We start from the raw sequence: 17,939 nt of genomic DNA, 5'->3' as shown, positions 1-17,939 counted from the left end.
TAGCTAGGATCAGAACTGATGCGATAATCCTGCTCTAGGTCAGAGTGGTGAAAATAGATTATCTATAGTTTGCCTTTCACTGGAACACAAGCACACAGCCTTAGTTGCGCAACAACATTTGAGCCTTCGGGATGTTGCTTACTTCGAGAACACCTTCCGGGGAACATCGCTGACGATGGGATTAGTAGTCATCATGAGTATCATATCAGTGCTGGCGAAAAATATCGCCACGCTTGCATCAGATCATCCTCAAATGTTGACATTAAAACATATTTTGGTTATCATGTATGTCTTTGGTGTGCAGTTGAACAAATCCTGAAAAAAAATCTAAATCATTTACACCATTTCAGGAGAGAAATCCTAAAATGTCCTGGACAATATTATTGGCGCCTTCTAGATGACACGCGATTCTAGTTTACTTTTAAACTAAACTCTGCTGTGGTGAGTATAAAGCTAGTATAATAATCCTGTATTCAACAAGTGTGAAAAGAGAAAAGGATCCATTTGTGTATGTGTGTGTGTGCTGCAGTGAGCAAGGACAAAAGAGCGAATGTCTATGGAGCTAATATTGTGTCATAATTAAACACACAAATCCAACATTTTGCAACAAACACAATCTGCTTTACAAAGGAAAACTCGACTCGCAAGCAGAAAATGATGTGCAAAGGTTAGTTTGAGCATGTGTTTATAATAATAAAAAACTTTGTTTTATAGCATCTTTAAAGTTGCACCTCAAAGCGCTTTACAAGAACCAACGTGATCTCATGAGAATACGTGTGTATTTTTACATAAAGTGTGTTTCTACCACACGTACATTTATTTACGTTTTCATACACACAAAACTGTACAACATTACGTATTAACAGCAATAAAACTTAAATCATTTACGTATCCAAGTGTGAATTAATTAATATTAAAATCGTGGCATTAATGTTTTAAATCTGTTGTATTCAGTTGTTGAATACATGTTTTAAGTCGAATTTATTGAATGCACTTCATCGACCTAATATGAAATAACATTTCTGTTCCTGACTTGTGCTGCAAACTCGTTTCGGAGGATTTCATAATGTTAACTACACTTTGAAACCTTAAAATGAGTATAATTTCTGTAATTGTTTTAACATTTCGTAATATATAGTTTGTTTGTTTGTTTGCTGTTTGTTTCTCCTATGCAGAGACTCACAATACATCCATAAGTTACACCAAAGCACATCAGAAAATCACAAAACACATCAATTTTATTTGTTCGCTGTACTCCAAATCTCTAGGAACAGATCCAAATGCAGCCCTTTATCCGGATATCTTCATCCTCGTTCTCGACGACCGTCACAGTCAAAGCCCGCGCTCCTTATGATGCAAATTTGAAAGTTGCGCCCTCGAGAAGCTTTACGACATGGTTTACGGCACTGATGTCGAACGCTCATTGCTTCAGTGGACTGACATTTGAAATGAGTGCGCTGGAGAGAAGCTGGATTCATATTTTAATGGATTAATAAGTTAAATTCTGCTCTGTTTTAAGGGTTACACTTTATTTTACAGTGTCGTAGTTACATTGTAATTACTCAAATAAGCACTGAGTATTAATCAACTACATGTACTTACTATAGAGTTACAGTTAGAGTTACGGTTTGTTACTTGTAATTATGCATAATTTACTGTTATTACTATAGTAAGTACATGTAGTAATGTGTAAATACGGCAGTGTAAAATAAAGTGTTACCATTTTAAGAAATTGTTATGAGTAGGTTTAGGGGTAGGTGTAGGATTAGTGGCTCAACATATTGTTTTAATGGTATATTTTTTTACTAAAATTGTCATTTTCCTACACATTTATGTTTTATTCCTTTAACATTCTGTATAAAATGGGTATGTTTAGTTCGCGATGGGGTTTAGGGATCTTTAGCATTTCTTTATGACATGAAAGTTTTGTAAACATTTAATGTTTTTCTGCTGTAAAAGCATAAGAATTTTTATGTTTTAGTGCTAAAAATACGTGAACATTGTACATTTCGCACCTTTCTAAACATGCACACATGTACATTTTGAGTCTTTGCAAGTTATTAATTAATACACTAAAAAATGTTTGGTTAAAAACAACCCAAGTTGGGTTGAAAATGGACAAACCCAGCAATTGGGTTGTTTTAACCCAGTGTTTGCCCAACCTGCTGGGTAGTCTTATTTAACCCAACTACTGATTAAAAATGACTATATGTCTGGCTTAAAATGAATCCCCTTAAAAATCAGACACAATTAATAGAGGCAACAATAATAATCAAAAGGTGTACTTTTATTAATAAGCAATTTAATTAATGTTTATTATTATTCATTATCTTATTAATAAATGCTCATTTATTAAACATATTAATAAATGTTAATTTCCAGCATATTTTGGGTTCATTTTAAGCAAGCAATACAGTAATTTTTATACAACAGTTGAGTTAAATAAAACTACCCAGCATGTTGGCCAAACATTTAACCCAACCACTGGGTTAAAACAACCCAATTGCTGGGTTTGTCCATTTTCAACCCAACTTGGGTTGTTTTTAACCCAGCATTTTTTAGAGTGTACCTATGAGACCAGGCTACAAGAACATAAATATAAAATACAGTGGAATAGGGGAAATAAAAGATAGAAACATACATCAAAACACATTTCAATACATATATACTGTAGTTATATATAAAACAAAAGAGTTAACAGCTGGTGAAAATGAGTGGTGAACAGGTGAGTTGGGTGTTTCTCAATACCAAGTACGCAAAGTTTGGTAATTCTACATTATCTGCAAAATGCAACAGCAGCAATCTTGATGACGTCCCTCGTGTCACGGTTCGCAGGTCTGTGGGTTTTTCCTTGTCTGTTGTGTTTGTGTGTGTGTGTGAGGTCACATGCCCAGCATGCATTAGCGATCAGGTTCAGCGGCGCTTTATATGGAGTGTGTTTGTTCATTCTCTGTTGGATCCTTGCGTTTGCTCACTTTTGTTCTTTGTTCAGTTTCTCCTGTGTCCCGTGTGCTGTGCCCCAGTGTTCCTGCTGTTCTGGACTTCCTGCCTCGGTGGATGTTACTGCCGGTCATTTGCGGATCATGTTTTCATTGGACCTCATGCAGCTGCCCATTGTAGTCCCTGCGCTGCTGAGGATACCATCTGCACCCACAACTCTCCTGTTTATTCTGCTGGTGTCCGTTTTCTGATTGAATATATCTGTGCACTTGCAACTGAATCTCTGACATCTCGGCTCGCTCTGGCTACTCCGGTCATCTCTGTATCTATAACCGCCAGCAACATGTTAGACAAAACATGTTATAAAACACCAATCTGCCTCTTATCATTTTCATTTTAACATAATAGACACACAAATTTAGTTCAGGCAACGCTTGCATTGATTATCTTCACTGCATGAGCACAGTATCAGACCCAGTATTAGAAAGCTAGGCCTCTATCGAAGGTCATGGGTCTCACAGCAGGTCAAGGATCCTTAAAGGATTAGTTCACTTTCAAATAAAATTTTCCTGATAATTTACTCTCCTCCATGTCATCCAAGATGTTCATGTCTTTCTTTCTTCAGTGGAAAAGAAATGAAGGTTTTTGATGAAAACATTCCAGGATTTTTCTCCATATAGGAATAAGAGTCTTATCTAGAGAAACCATCTGACATTTTTGAAAAAATGTAAATGTATACGCTTTATATAAACAAATGATCGTTTTTTTAGAAAATGTCTTATGGTTTCTCTAGATGAGACTCTTATTCCTCGTCTGGGATCATGTAGAGCTCTTTGAAGCTGCACTGAAACTGACATTTGGACCTTCAACCCGTTGAACCCCAGTGAAGTCCACTATATGGAGAAAATCCTGGAATGATTTCCTCAAAAACCTTCATTTCTTTTCCACTGAAGAAAGAAAGGCATGAACATCTTGGATGACATGGAGGAGAGTAAATTATCAGGAAAACTAATCCTTTAATATGCAGAAAGAACCCTAGAATGGTTCAAGTCAAAACACTGGACTGGTCTAAAGCGTCCTGCAATGAGTCTAGATCTTAATCCCATTGAACTGTGTGTGTCAATAATTTTGTCAATTCCATTTCTGTTCTTTTTCTGATTGAACATTAAAGGGTTAGTTCACCTGAAAAAGAAAATTCTGTCATTAATTTCTCTCGCTCATGCCGTTCCACACCCGTAAGACCTTCATTCATCTTAATTTTTTTATCCTTCATTGAAAGCAATGAAATTATCACATTCAATGTCCAGAAAAGTACTAAAAACATTGTTTAAATAGTCAACGTGAGTTTTACACTTTCTTTGTACGCTGAATACGGAAGACGGTCTGGCGGAAGATAAAGTCATACACACATAGGATGGCTTGAGGGTGAGTAAAGCTTGGGGTGATTTTCATTTCAAAGTGAACTAATGCTTTAATGTTGAACCACTGTAGTCATGTTGAATATTTTAAGAATTCTGGACATCGAATGTGGTAATTTCGTTGCTTTCAATGAAGGGTAAAAAAAAAAAAAAACTCTTGGATTTCATCTAAAAATATCTTAATTTGTGTTCTGAAGAAGGTCTTACAGGTGTGGAACGACATGAGGCTGAGTAATTAATGATGAAAATTACATTTTTGGGTGAACTAATCCTTTAAATACACCTGAATCAAAAACAAGTTCTGTAGCATTTTAAATCTCAGCCTCTCACAAAACTACCAAATAACTTCAAGAGATCTGGAATACAAGAGTACGTCTGAACTCACAGCGCTCTCAGGAGGTGAAACGGATGAACCTTTGAGATTCTGAAGTGTGCATCTGATGGACGCTCTAAATAAAAAACGGTTTGTGTAGGCCAAACTCAAATGAAACAAATTAGTTCAATCAAATTAACTTTTATGAGTATTTACAACTTTCTTTTTCTTTTGGGTTCATGAAACTGACATATTTTATGTAATTTGAAATTTTTCATTGTTTTGAGTTTTATGAACTTGTTTCTTTTAATTTAGACAAACTTAAATTTACCTGAAACTGGGCTGGGATTTATATTTTCCAGCATGCTTTGCCATGACACTTAATAGGAAGAATAAATATAAGCTAAGAGTTCTTGAAAATATTCAAAATAGTAGTCCTCGGATGAAAACAGACCAGTGATGTAATTTTGAAGGTGAAAGTAATTGTGATCTACTGTTGTCATCATATTAATACACATTACATCACGTTTCTTTTCCGTTTCAAACTTTACTTTGATTTTGTAACTTAGTGTTATGAGGTTGAACCGAAAACATTTCTTTCTATAGTAAAATAAAAGCCTGGGAGGATTGGGAAGGTAGAGAAGTGTCCTCTCGGAAGAGGTGTCTGACTGAATTTGGCATTCACAACCGATTTTCCTTAAGACATTTAACTTGGTTAATCAATTAATCCATCTGAAATGTTTTGTTAAAACGGGTCTCATGGCTTATAAGTCAAGGTCATTTCAGGTGGATCAGGATGTTTCATGAATAAATATTCCCGGTTCTCACATTAATAATAATAATCCTTCAAAAATCTTCTGTCCTCTCTTAGTGGATTTATTCCTAAAGCAGATGCTTTCCTAAGCAACTTCACAATGAAGTACAATTCAAATAACGCGCTCAATGAAGCAGACGTGCGTTACGGCTGACGTTCTTTCCTGAATATTTTGAGACATTGGTTGTACATTTCCTTCCTGTAGCGATTGTAGAACATGGCACAGGCAAGACAAGTTTATTACTACACAATAATCCAACCAAACAACACTCAGGGAAAAAAGGCACAAAAGTACTTTCAAAAAGGTGCACATTTGCATTTATTTAGACGTTAATTTGAGCACCTTCTGAAAGGGAACTGGGTCTGAACTCTTGATTATATACCTGTAAATTCATAACACCACAATGAACACAGGATTGTGAATTTGTATGGAAAACTTTATTTGATAATAAAAATAGCATTCACAGACTTTTTTTTTGATAGCTACATATACATTGTGATCCATCCAAACAAGAAGAAACTTTACAGTGTAAGTCCACGTCTACTTCAACTTAGACTAATGTTATGTATAACTTCATGAGTCAAATAAAGCCATGGACAATGCAGAATTTTTATATATATGCATAGTTTTGTAAAAAAAAAAGAAGAAGAAAAAAAAAATCAGACCATTTTATCGACAGAAAAAAGCATTTAAAATCCATAGAACTTTGCAGAGACCACAGACAGTATACAAGATCTCTAGAAAAAAAGCAGGCTATCCATCATGACAGATATTCAACTGCCTTCCGTGAAAAACATCAGTCTCCCACCTTCCCTGGAGAGAGGAAAACAAAAATAACTTTACATATGCCTGATTCTGAGCACACGTCATCGCAGTCCCCGTGAGACGAGTATAAACATGTTAGTATCTTCTTCTAGGTGGACATCTTTCATAAACTCTTTTTTTGTACAGAGAAAAGGCAGCAGTTTTCTTACCTACACACAGTAATAAAAGTCTGTACAAAAGACAGCGGCTGATCCGTTCATTTCCATACAGTACTGTTCTGATGACACTGAAGGAATTCCCTGTTCTTGTTCCCAACTGAGAGATTACGGTCCAGTCCAAACGTGTTCCCAAGCAAACATGTGTTGCGTGTGCGTGTGCCGGAAAACACGCGCGGTGGCTCAGTGTGGCAGATTGTGCCAGGTGCCGTTTCCATGTAGTCTTCCGAATCTTCCGTACTCTACATTCAGACCCGAATCATGTGCCACATTTTTCAACACCGTTCAGAGATTCAGAGCATGTCAATGGCCTTTGGTACTCTACGTCGTGGAGGTAAATGTGGCTGTGTACGGGACGATTCAAAATATTCCAGACCACTAATTAAAATGAATAAAATCAGACAAGTTTTCCCATATTTCATAACTCCAGTGTTTGCATGTATTGGCTATGTTCCTGTAGCTCAACTGCTCTCAGTGCTTTCACATTCTGATACACGTACAGCTGCAATGCACTTTAAATCACTTTTTAAAAGCACCTGATTAGTTCATAAAATATACATTTTGTAATAACTTGCTTTAAGCTAATGTTGGGTCAACTGTACACATGTGCCTTTAGTCTAATTTCAGGTGATCATGGCAAAAACAAAACAACAACAGCAAGAAGCAAACGAACTCTGTGCCACAAGATAACGTCTTTCTGCTCTCGTTTCTTCAGCGCTTTTTTGCGTATGGGCGGCTCGAGCCTCAGTCCAGTGCAGTGTTACGACAAACAAGGTCAGGTAGTGTACAACAGACAGACAGACCGAACGATGCTTTTTCATCCCATCACGTTACACTTCAATTTTTCAAAATAAATATACAGCTTAAATATATTACTTACTCAAACAGTAGCATCATAGTTGGAGTTCTGGTTTTGCCACAACTACTCAAATGTACAAACAAAGAAACAAACGTTGAATGCTTGTGCTCTGGTTCAGTAAATCTCAATCTGGAGAGGAGAGGACGCATTTGTAGAAAACCAAAACATGGATCTCACTTGCAACACAACATATAAAAACAAACGGATGGATGAAAACTAGAAAAAGAAACCCATTGTTGAAGCTGCGGTGAAGCGGTCAGATGCTGAGGTCTGCGTGGTTCTCCTTGTAAAGCCGTCTCTTGTTCGGAGAGTTCTGGCCCAGGCCTCGGCCCACACCGCTCCCGTTTGCGCCGCTGGCTTTCAGAGCGTTGTAGTAATCCCTCAGCTGTGGAGTGGCGCCCTCTTCCAGGAAACTCCCGTCACTGCTGCTGTCTGATCTCCTGTGGAACTGTCTCTCGCCGGATCCGTTGAGGAAATATCCTTGTCTCTCAGCTTGACCGGACGGAGAGCCGTTGTGCAGGATGTTCCTGTTTTTTAAACCGCGTTCAGGTGTGCGACCGAGAGTATGGGCCATGGGCTTGTTTGGTCGCTCCGGGGTGGACGTAAAGTAGCCCTCGCTGCTGTAGTTGCGACGGGGGGTTTGGGGCTCTTTTTGGGGCCGGAAATGCCTTTCTGGAGTGGAGGTGCGGCTCAGCAGGTCCTGGGAAGAGGCTTGATAACTTCGTTCAGGGGAATGATCTTTATAGGATCGCGTTATCCGTCGGTCCACAGACTTGGCTCTACGGCGGTCTGGAGAGCTGTTGCGCTTCCGGCCGGAGGAGCGATCCAAGGATCCACTGCGCACCTGAGATCCAGCGCGATCTTGCGTGTCTATGGATGGTTTGCGGCCACGCCTCAGGAGATCCTGATTAGAAGTTTTTCTCCCAAATCCGCCCTCTTTCCTTAAGGTTTTGAAGAGCTTGGCAATGCCGCTCTCGGAGTCGGACTTCTTGACCCTGCGGTGGGAGTTGTTTTTGGGGCTGGGCTGGTTGTTCCAGGACAGGGGGTGCGGAGCCGGGCTGCTGTCGTTCTCTCGCTCCCTCGCCGGCTCCGGATGTCTGTCCTTCAGTTGCTGCTGCTGCTTGGGCTGGGATGGGGTGTGGTATTCGAATGTATAGCTGGACTCTGACGGAGGATGAAACGGGCCACTGACCAGCAAAGTCCTCATTTCCGAATTATTTTGTGGCCCGGGCGAGGGAGGGTAGCTGTCATTTGGGCCGTCTGCAAATGAATGAAGAAAGGTTTTACGTTAGGCCACTGAAAGCACTCGGATCAAGTAACAGTAAAGACGTCACAGGAACCTTTAACAAACAGGCAGCACTTCATGTGATCAAACACATTCATACGACATCTATACAAGAAGCCAAAGCTTTGGACACACCCCTACTCATTTTTGGTCAAATCATCTTAAACAATTACACAAATGGAAGAATAGAATTTATGTAGTGACCAAAGAAATTACATAAAAACTATCTTATGTTTAGGTTTCTTGCCCTAGATCAGGGGTTCCCTCGAGGGCTGCTATCCAACCCGGATCAAACTCACCAGAACAAGCTAATCCGGCTCTTCAGGACTACTAGAAAGAGCAGAGGACCTCGAGTACCAGAGTGGAGAAGCCCTAGCTCTGATTTGGTTCGTTTGACCAGAAAGCTGCAGTTGCAGCAAAAACGGCAGAAAACTCCCAAGCATTCTGCGTTAGTTCAGGCAGGCCTCGTAGTCAAGCTCTGCTATCAGCTGATTCTCAAATTCCAACCCCACCCATATCAGCTGATCCGACTTCTATGGACTCCATTGGCAACCCTAAAATAAGGCGCATTACTGAAACGCAGCTTCCGTCTCTCTGCTCGGCTGCTTCCACTGCAACCCACCTCCTCCCCAGCTCCTCCCTAAACTTGTGTCTAACTTAATCAGTGTCATTCTGTTGTCACTGATGCATGCTCTGTTCTCAATAGGGGGATTTTCTGCTGCTTTCCCAGTTAAAAAAATGGGAGGTTGTGTCCAGAAGCTGCTGCTGTTCTCAGTCTTGGCTTTCATGGATCTCATGAAAGGACGGGGAATTTAAAACAGAGCCATACCGCCAAATTGTAACTTTAGCAAAATATGCCAATAAAAAAATTGACTAAAGTTCGTCTCTTGTAATTTTTGACTTAAGTGGTCCTGACTGAACTGTTGCAAATCCTCAAATGACAAAATTTGGAGGCATCAACAATGGATCGTAGTTCCAAATGCCTTTCCACACAGATATACAGTGTCGGACACCCCTGCTGAGAAATCCACCATAAACATGAATTCCAAGTTGGTCCAGGCGGGTTAGAGCTGGTCTAGTGCTGGTCTCGCTGGTGGACCTGCGTAATCATGCTGTTCTCAAGCAAAACTGAGCTGGTGTAGCTGGTCGTTCCGCTTCTGCAAACCAGCAGCCATGCAGCACACATGCAGGTCCCAGCATACAAAACATATGGTGACCGGCAATGCTGGATTTTTCAGCAGGGACTTTCAGGATCATGTGATCATGTTTTAAAGTGCCCCTATTATGCATTTTCAGACATTGGGTCTCAGTCATGAAACACGAGCAAAACAAATTTTTGTGTAAATCGTGTGTAAAGTGGTTCTTGAGTGGATTCATTAAAATGTTCGTATTTTCCAAATGTTAGTTGGTACGAAAGAAATCTACACCTGCTCCCAGCCACGCGTAAATAGTGCGTTTAACATCCGAACGTTTTGCTCATTAATAAGGCTGCATTTTAATTCACCTATATAATATATAATAAGGTACATATTTACACAGCATTTTGAAAAAATATTATATATAGTAATTACATACGTTTTTTCTTTCTACTTTTATTGTGAGAGCCAGTAATAGCATCTGCAAACGGAGCACTTTCATCAAATAATTAATTGATTTCAATAGGGCTGGGCAAACTAATGGCCCCTTAATTGTTATGGAAATTGTTACCTATAAAATGGCCAAAATCCTTCATTTGGTGTCATAATATGATGCCCATATATAGTTGTCAGTCGGATTTAATGGGCGGGATTTATGGTAATTGAGAATGAGCGTGCACGCGCGTCCCATTTACGACTGATTGGAATTCATTAACACACACACACACACACACACACACACACACACACACACACACACACACACACACACACACACACACACACACACACACACACACACACACACACACACACACACACACACACACACACACACACACACACACACACACACACATTTCACTATCACTTCTGACGTTTATGAAGTATTTGTGAATCAGGAGAAGAGTTTTCGGGAAGCTCTCGTCACGCGCAAATCACTCACATATTTACTCGTATATTTACCAATGTTTCATGAATGAGACCCCATTATCTTTCATGCAGTGTGTAACGGAGCAAAGTTACAAAGATCAAAGATAAATGAGTTACTGTCTCCTAAAAGAAAGAATCAAATCTGAACTGCTGAAACGAGTCGTCAGTAATTCCAGTCTCACTTCCTGTTACATACTTGTGTAACAATGTAACAAATTTGCATAATGCCTTCATTGGCTGAACAGCGTCTGCTTTGCCCCGCCCTCAATCACTGTAGTCATATCTGAGACTGGAAGAATTTGCTTCATGTTGTTCATGTCGAGAAGACGCCGTTTTCATCGCTTCAAATCCACTTTTCATGCACTTCAAAAGGCCTTGCGCTGGAACTGACACGGAAAAACCAACGCCATTGACACTGGTTGTATCACTGTGCTGAGGAAGAGCTGGAATTCAGACATGATAATGGACATTTGTCGACCAATCACAACAGACTGGGTCATCTGACCGATCAGAGCAGAGCAGGCTTGTATCTTTGAACGATCTGTTTTCAGACTCTTTGAGGAATGAGGCGATGTGCAGCTCTGGAAGCATGTAAATCTATTGTAGGAGACTTCAAAGCAAAATCAGAAACCTTTAAAATAGCATAATAAGGGCACTTTAACAGTTTGGTGGACGAAGGGTTTTAGGACACACCCGGTAAACAAGACGTCAAAAACCATTCAGCATTCTCAAATCCATCTGTTGCAGCGGGAGCACCTGCACCCTCCGGGTAACTCTTCCTGAACGCAAGGGTTATCAGGATATTTTGTCACAGTTGAAAAAAGGCACTTTGCGGTCAAAGCACTGGCTCCAGACATCATTCCCAGACGGGAATGCCACGCACCGTTGATTCTGATCAGGACAAGACAGATCTGTCAGGACGACAGTAAACCTGTGGGGTTCAACAGCATTTCCATTGCTCAGAACACCCACCATCATCAGGCACGGCTGAAAGAGTTCATCTCTTATCTTATGTCCAGCAAAGAAACTCCGTTATTACTTATTATATATGGGTGAATCTCACAAAATTTCTTATACGGGTCACATTTGACCTGAAAACCAACGGGGAAAAAAAAAGATAAAAAACAGTTTGTTTTAGGATTATTTCATGTTTCTAGAAATCTTTCTGTGATTATTTTTTTGTTGTTGCTGCTCAATTTTTGCATTTTAAGCAGCGTTTCATCTCGTGTTCAAGAAAACAAAAACAAAACTTCCTGAGAAATTGGCTCAAAATATTAGTAATAATTATTTTATTTAATTAATTATCAGATTATACTATTATAAAGGATACTTCTTACCAGATTAAAACAATAATCCAACTTACCTGAGCGCGCAAGATTTTGCACGCATATTTTTAGAATTTATTGGTGTTTCCGCCCAGTGTTTTTTAATACAATATTCCATAATTATTAATACAGTAAATATCCTTCTGATTTCGAAATGGGACCCGGACATGCTCTTTGGTAACATTCACCCATCTGCTATCATCCATTAACAAAAACAACCACGACAGCGTCACGCATGCATCCGAGCATCATCCATCACTGAACATGTGATCAGCGGCAGAATGGATTCAGTGGGGTGGGATGAAAGCGTGGCATGAGTGCGGGTGACACTGAGCTGGTGAGGGAACAACACACGTGGGCCAAAGCAGGGCTTATAATGTGCGCTGGTGATGGGAAGGGTTGACACACAGATTGTGCTTTACAAACCGTGGCTTGGTTTTGACCCATAAGGTAGAAGCAGGGCTCGCCCAACTTATCATTCCTCAGACAGGCAGCGAGATGGGGACCCATCATAGCTGAGGAGCCCAGCAGAGAACCACAGATCAGGAAGAGAGAGAAACAGAGATGAATCAAGAGGAAGAAACACAGACACATGACAGAATCGATTCATTTAGTTCTGCAGAAGATCTAGGAAGATCTCAATCTCTAGATGAACACAGCTGACACGGGCACATATTATCGGTTTGACTGCAGATGAGAACAAAACTGAACTGAACTGATCTGAATAATGACTAATGCAGAACTGCTTTCCAGAATCTGAACTTCCTTCATATTTGATCAAGTTTGCATCATTGATTCTGTTATTTTTCTGTTTATCACTGTGAAGCCACTTTGAAAAATCAATCACCAAGAAGTGTCAATGTTACGGTGGAGAAGAAGAAGAAAAGACATGAACACTGAACATGATTTGTTACCCACCGTACTCTGGGACGGATCCATCTCCTCTCTTCAGCACTAGTCGAGCTCGTCTTCCTCCGTTCTTGATCAGCTCGATGGCGCGGGAATGTTTCATATTTTTTGTACTTTCACCGTTGATCTCCAGAATTTCATCACCAACCTGAAACGAGGTGGACACCAGAATGAGCTTATCCAAATGAGCTGAACCACTGAATCGAAAGCTTCGACTGTGTTTGAAGTGTTTGAAATCGTTCATCACTAGATATTGTTGAATAAAGTCGCTATTTTGTTTTGTTTTTGTGCACAAAAGTATTCTCGCCTCTTCATAACATTAAGGTTGAACCACTGCAGTCACATGACTGTTTTAGCGATGTCTTTAGTTCCTTTCTGGACCTTGAAAGTGTTGATTATATTGCTGTCTATGGACGAGTCTCTCAGATTTCATCAAAAATATCTTAATTTGTGTTCTGAAGATGAACGAAGGTCTTACGGGTGTGGAACGACGTGAGGGAGAGTAATTAATGACAGAAATTTCATTTTTGGCTGAACTAACCCTTTAAAGTACTAAACATACACTCTTAAAAGTTTTATTGGTTAGCTGATCTTGACCAGTACTGATTTTGTTTTAGTTCATCAAAAGTTTGCTGCTGTTCTTAATAGAGTCGCAGAAGGAAAGAGGAGGAAATGGAAACTACCAAAGAGCAGAGAAACACACGTATGGGGTTTTGGGAGATTTGATTTCAGATCAGCAGCAGAAATCGGAAGTAAGAGTGTAAAAAGTGGAAGAAGAAGGTACATTGGACTGACAGTGAAGGGCAACAATTGTATTTTTACAAACCAAATGAATGATTCATGGCTCTTACCCTCATCTTGCCGTTTCTGACAGCAGCTCCGTCCTCAGCTAATCGCAGCACATACAGATCCATGTTATACTCCTTACCGCCTCTCAGACTGAAGCCGAAACCTTTACTTTCCCTCTCCAGATCAACCGAATAAAACTCTGCCTCCTAAACGCACAGACGCACATGAGCAAAATCACAACACAAACCTGCCGGAAACACTGTTCTGGTTGCACTTTATTTTACAGTACCTGCGCTTTCAGTGAACTACTGCGTGAACTACATGAGTTAAGGTTAGGGTCAGTGCTAGTGCAGCAGTATTACAGTTATTCATTAATTACAAATTAATTATTAATTACTACAATAAGTACAATATGTTCATGCAGAACAGGTGATTAAAGTTGAGAGGTGTAAAAAAATCATTTTTTCCCCCATTTTTTATATGAAAAATATATTGAATATTGAAGATATTTCTCTCAAATGGAGGCTTTTGCTCATCAGAAATGGACCCAAGTGATCTCACATGCTTCTTCTCCTCAAACTTTCATCGCCTGCATGTTTAGACTTATAAACGCTGTCTGAAATCAAACATGCAAAGCATCAAATATATGTGTGCATCAAAAATACCAAATCAAACTTTGAGTTTGTGCATTTTGGGAAGTGTAAGAAGGATATTCACAAATAATAAATGCCACATGATGTGCTGTCAATGTTTGATATTACAGTTATAAACCTGATCTCACATCTGTATCTGTAACATGCACTGTGAACCAACATGAACAAAGAACTTTATTTTAATGAATTATAACAAATGCTGTAAATATGCTGCATGTTAACGTGTTCCCAGAAAGACTTGCCCCTGCCCTCTTCACCTTCAGACTGTGAAATAAATCAATAACAGTGCAACACAAACTAAAGCAGAAACTACAGCATAACCGGCCATCCGTTGTGGTAAATGTCTCAAGCTCTCACCTGATTGTAGGTTGGTGGTTGGGTCAGAACTTGTTTGGGTTTGTTATTCCTTTTGGACAAAGAGAAAGAAAAAACATGTTACTCATGTCCAGCTGTCAGAACGGCTTGTTTTGTGATTATGAATATCAATAAATCAATATTCTACAGACCCTACTGAAGACTGTGTGTGTGTGTGTGTGTGTGTGCGTCACCTGGGCTCTGTGCTGCTCTGAGGTGTGTGTGTAGTAGTGATGGTGGCGATCTTCTCGGCGTTGGTCAGTAGTGAGGCATTTGACGTCTCTATTCGGTCAGAGAAAGAGAAACAACTGTAATGTTTTGAATGACGGATAAATCATTTTTACACAAAATGCATGAATTACAGCTAGAAAACCAAGGCTTAGTCAAATCCACATTTGAAAGACAAGATTCTGTGGACACATTTGCATCGTTGACCAACTTCAGCTTTCATGATTGCAGATGAACAGCATTGTGGGATTTCTTTAGTTATTACTTCAGAAACTGATGAATTTTGAGGTGTTTTCAAATTATTCCACTATGGGCCATTCCTGAAAAAATTATCAAATCAAAATGACTGACAACATTTTATTAATAAGTTAGTATCCAGAAACTTCCCTGGATTCAGACACTCAAGGATTCAGACTCTAGGCCATAAGCTGCTTGAAACAGAGGAACAGAAGTACATGCATTCATTACAGCTCCACCCTGTGGCCAGTTCTCACAACATTTGTTAGAAAGTGTGATATAGAAACTCTACTGTTGAGCACTGCCCTTCTCTCTCTCACGAGTAAAACTCCTGTCATCTGAAATCTGACGGCCCGTGTGCATCACATGTTCACGTGTCTGCGAACAGAATATCCTGATGTCGAGTAATAATATAAGTTCGAATGCCACAGTATATCTTACAGAGCTTGTGGAGAACACGAGGCTGTCTGTGAACATGGAGCATTCAGCAGGACACTGACCAAATCTAGCAAACAAGCGGAAGTCGAGATCTGAAGAAACGCCTCAGTACTGCCACGAGAGACGCAAACTCACCGTCTCCCGGGATGATGCGCAGCGTGACCGTGTTACCGGCCTCTTTGATCAGGTTGACGATGTCAGAGTGGGATTTGTTGGTGATGGAGCAGCTGTTGACCGCTAGGATCCGATCGCCCACCTTCAGCTTCCCACAGCGGTCCGCGGGACTGAACTCGATGATCCGACCGATTTTATGAGGCATCGACGCGCATGTGTTTCCAGCTGAGGTTTCAGAGGAGACAAAAAGAGACAGAAGAAGAAAAAAATGAGCCCAAATTTAGATCATATCTGCAGAATGAAACCATTGTAATGCATTTATCTTCACACATCAAGAGATTCTACAGAACTATGGTCTGTGTTTTTGAACAGCTGGGCGTTCAGTGTACGTCTGCTTATGATGTTATTCTGGAGCTTTAGAATATCTGAAACCCACTGACACAGAGATGAAGATCTCACCAAAGGTAGTGGCCGCATCAGGCCGCGACACAGACGACACGATGACGAAGCCGAAGCCCTCGTTCTCGCCCCGCTGGATCTCCACGTCGTAGGGCTGCAGGGCCACCACCGTACTGCCGCTGCCGCCGCCGCCGCCGCTGCCGATGCCGCTGGTGCTGCCGGAGCCCGAGCTGACGGTGTTGAGCGAGTTCTGGCTGCCCTGCGGCGTCCGCTTCTCCTCCGTGAGCGACGGCGCCTGCGTGCTGCTGTGGTGCGACGAGGCCGGAGACGGGGGCACGTCCCCCTCGCCCTTATACACTACACACAGAGAATCACATGACCTGCTTAACAAGGTGAAAAAACAAGCACACGCGCCCTATTCAGACAGAAACGCCTTCTGACGTGGACGTCTGTAAAAACAGATCATTTATTATAGCTTGTCAAATTTGCCCCTATTTGGGTGTGAGCAAAAACACGCCGTTTTTGTGTGTGTCCCTTTAAATGCAAATGAGCTGCTGCTCCAGAAGAGGGCGGAGCTTTAACAGCTCAACAACAACAAAGCTGGAGAATCTCACGCAGCCAAAATGAGGAAAGTGTTCAGCCTTACATTGTTCAAACCGGAGTCGACACTGATGGAGAGACTCAGGAAGAAGTTACAACTTTTAGACGTTTCTGAATGGTTAGTGGATAAATTGATGTAGTTGCTGTGGAGTTGATTCAACTCATCCACTAGCATGTGCCGTCATGTTCATCTTTTGTGTTGAATTGACCCTCGTTTGTGAAGCAGTCCGGCGTAAAATGACGGCATCAACAACACTCGACTACAACAACTCTTCCTCTTCTCTAAAGCAGCCCAACATGGCCCCGCCCCCTTTGTTGTGTGTTCTTGGGGGCGGGGTTTATGTAAATGTTAGGGTTAGTGATGTCACCAACCCAGGAAGAAGCTCGTTGTTGTTTGTTGTAGTCCTAAAAAAGTGATTTCTGTAAAAGAAAATATCTCCTTTGCATTGAACTTTGAGCGTCGTAACGTTGCAGATGTTGTTTATGCTCAAACAGCAACATTACACACTGACTAAAGCTAAACCATTTTATTGCATTTCTGTTGCTGCCAGAACAATGGTGCATTTCAAAATGTTTACGTGATTTTGACTTTTGGATTGATCCCTTCTTGTAAACTCAGAGATGTGGATTCGGATGCAGTGGAATCACCACATTTGTCCGGGATTTGTAAGTGTGTGGTGGGAGAGAAACACCAACATACTGGATTCACACAGCAATAAAATCACCAACGAAATTACTTTACGAAACAATTTCCATCTGAATTGGGCTATAGTGACATTTAGAAAAAACGGATTATTTACACACACTCTCAGCTCTTAGATTTGTGTTATTAGCCATATGAAGTACCAGTGAAGGCTTCACCTCCGTAGGCGGTCTTGCGGCGTACGGTGAGGTTGACGTGGCCCTGTTTGGCCGCCTGCTGCATGAGCTGCACCACCAGCTGATGAGACTTTCCCACCACCGCCGTGCCGTCCACACAGATGAGCTCGTCTCCGGACCGCAGCCGGCCGTCCTCGTCCGCCGCCCCGTACTTCACGATGTGCCCTATGTAGATCTGGAGCACAGAGGCCATTCATTGGCTTTTATGAGATTATCATTCCCTGAATGAGTTAAATCAGCTTTGCTAACAATTATAAGTTGCAGAATATTATTATTTTCAAATTTGTATAATTATGATAGTCTCTTATAATAAAGAAGCAGTGACTGGGAACGAC

The 17,939-nt window shown here is 40.8% G+C and overlaps 1 protein-coding gene across 13 annotated transcripts in view; it reads right to left on the bottom strand.

Moving 5' to 3' along the window:
- Positions 1–5,842: 5,842 nt before the first annotated feature.
- Positions 5,843–17,939, bottom strand: part of magi1a (membrane associated guanylate kinase, WW and PDZ domain containing 1a) — a 75,330-nt gene continuing 63,233 nt past the window's right edge. For 8 of the 13 annotated variants that reach the window (XM_067395576.1, XM_067395581.1, XM_067395579.1 and 5 more), the window contains 8 exons: positions 17,572–17,779; positions 16,186–16,482; positions 15,748–15,951; positions 14,904–14,991; positions 14,713–14,761; positions 13,765–13,908; positions 12,923–13,061; positions 5,843–8,585 (listed from right to left, as the gene is read on the bottom strand). In XM_067395576.1, coding sequence (XP_067251677.1) covers positions 7,582–8,585; positions 12,923–13,061; positions 13,765–13,908; positions 14,713–14,761; positions 14,904–14,991; positions 15,748–15,951; positions 16,186–16,482; positions 17,572–17,779 — 2,133 coding nt within the window. In that variant the 3' untranslated portion in view covers positions 5,843–7,581. Of the gene's footprint in view, positions 8,586–12,430; positions 12,520–12,922; positions 13,062–13,764; positions 13,909–14,712; positions 14,762–14,903; positions 14,992–15,747; positions 15,952–16,185; positions 16,483–17,571; positions 17,780–17,939 lie in introns of all 13 variants that reach the window. The other 5 variants (XM_067395580.1, XM_067395583.1, XM_067395585.1 and 2 more) reach the window with 3 other exon arrangements.

Source organism: Chanodichthys erythropterus, chromosome 9, assembly GCF_024489055.1.
Source record: "Chanodichthys erythropterus isolate Z2021 chromosome 9, ASM2448905v1, whole genome shotgun sequence".
NCBI lineage: Eukaryota > Metazoa > Chordata > Actinopteri > Cypriniformes > Xenocyprididae > Chanodichthys > Chanodichthys erythropterus.
This window is presented reverse-complemented; position numbering and strand designations above follow the sequence as displayed.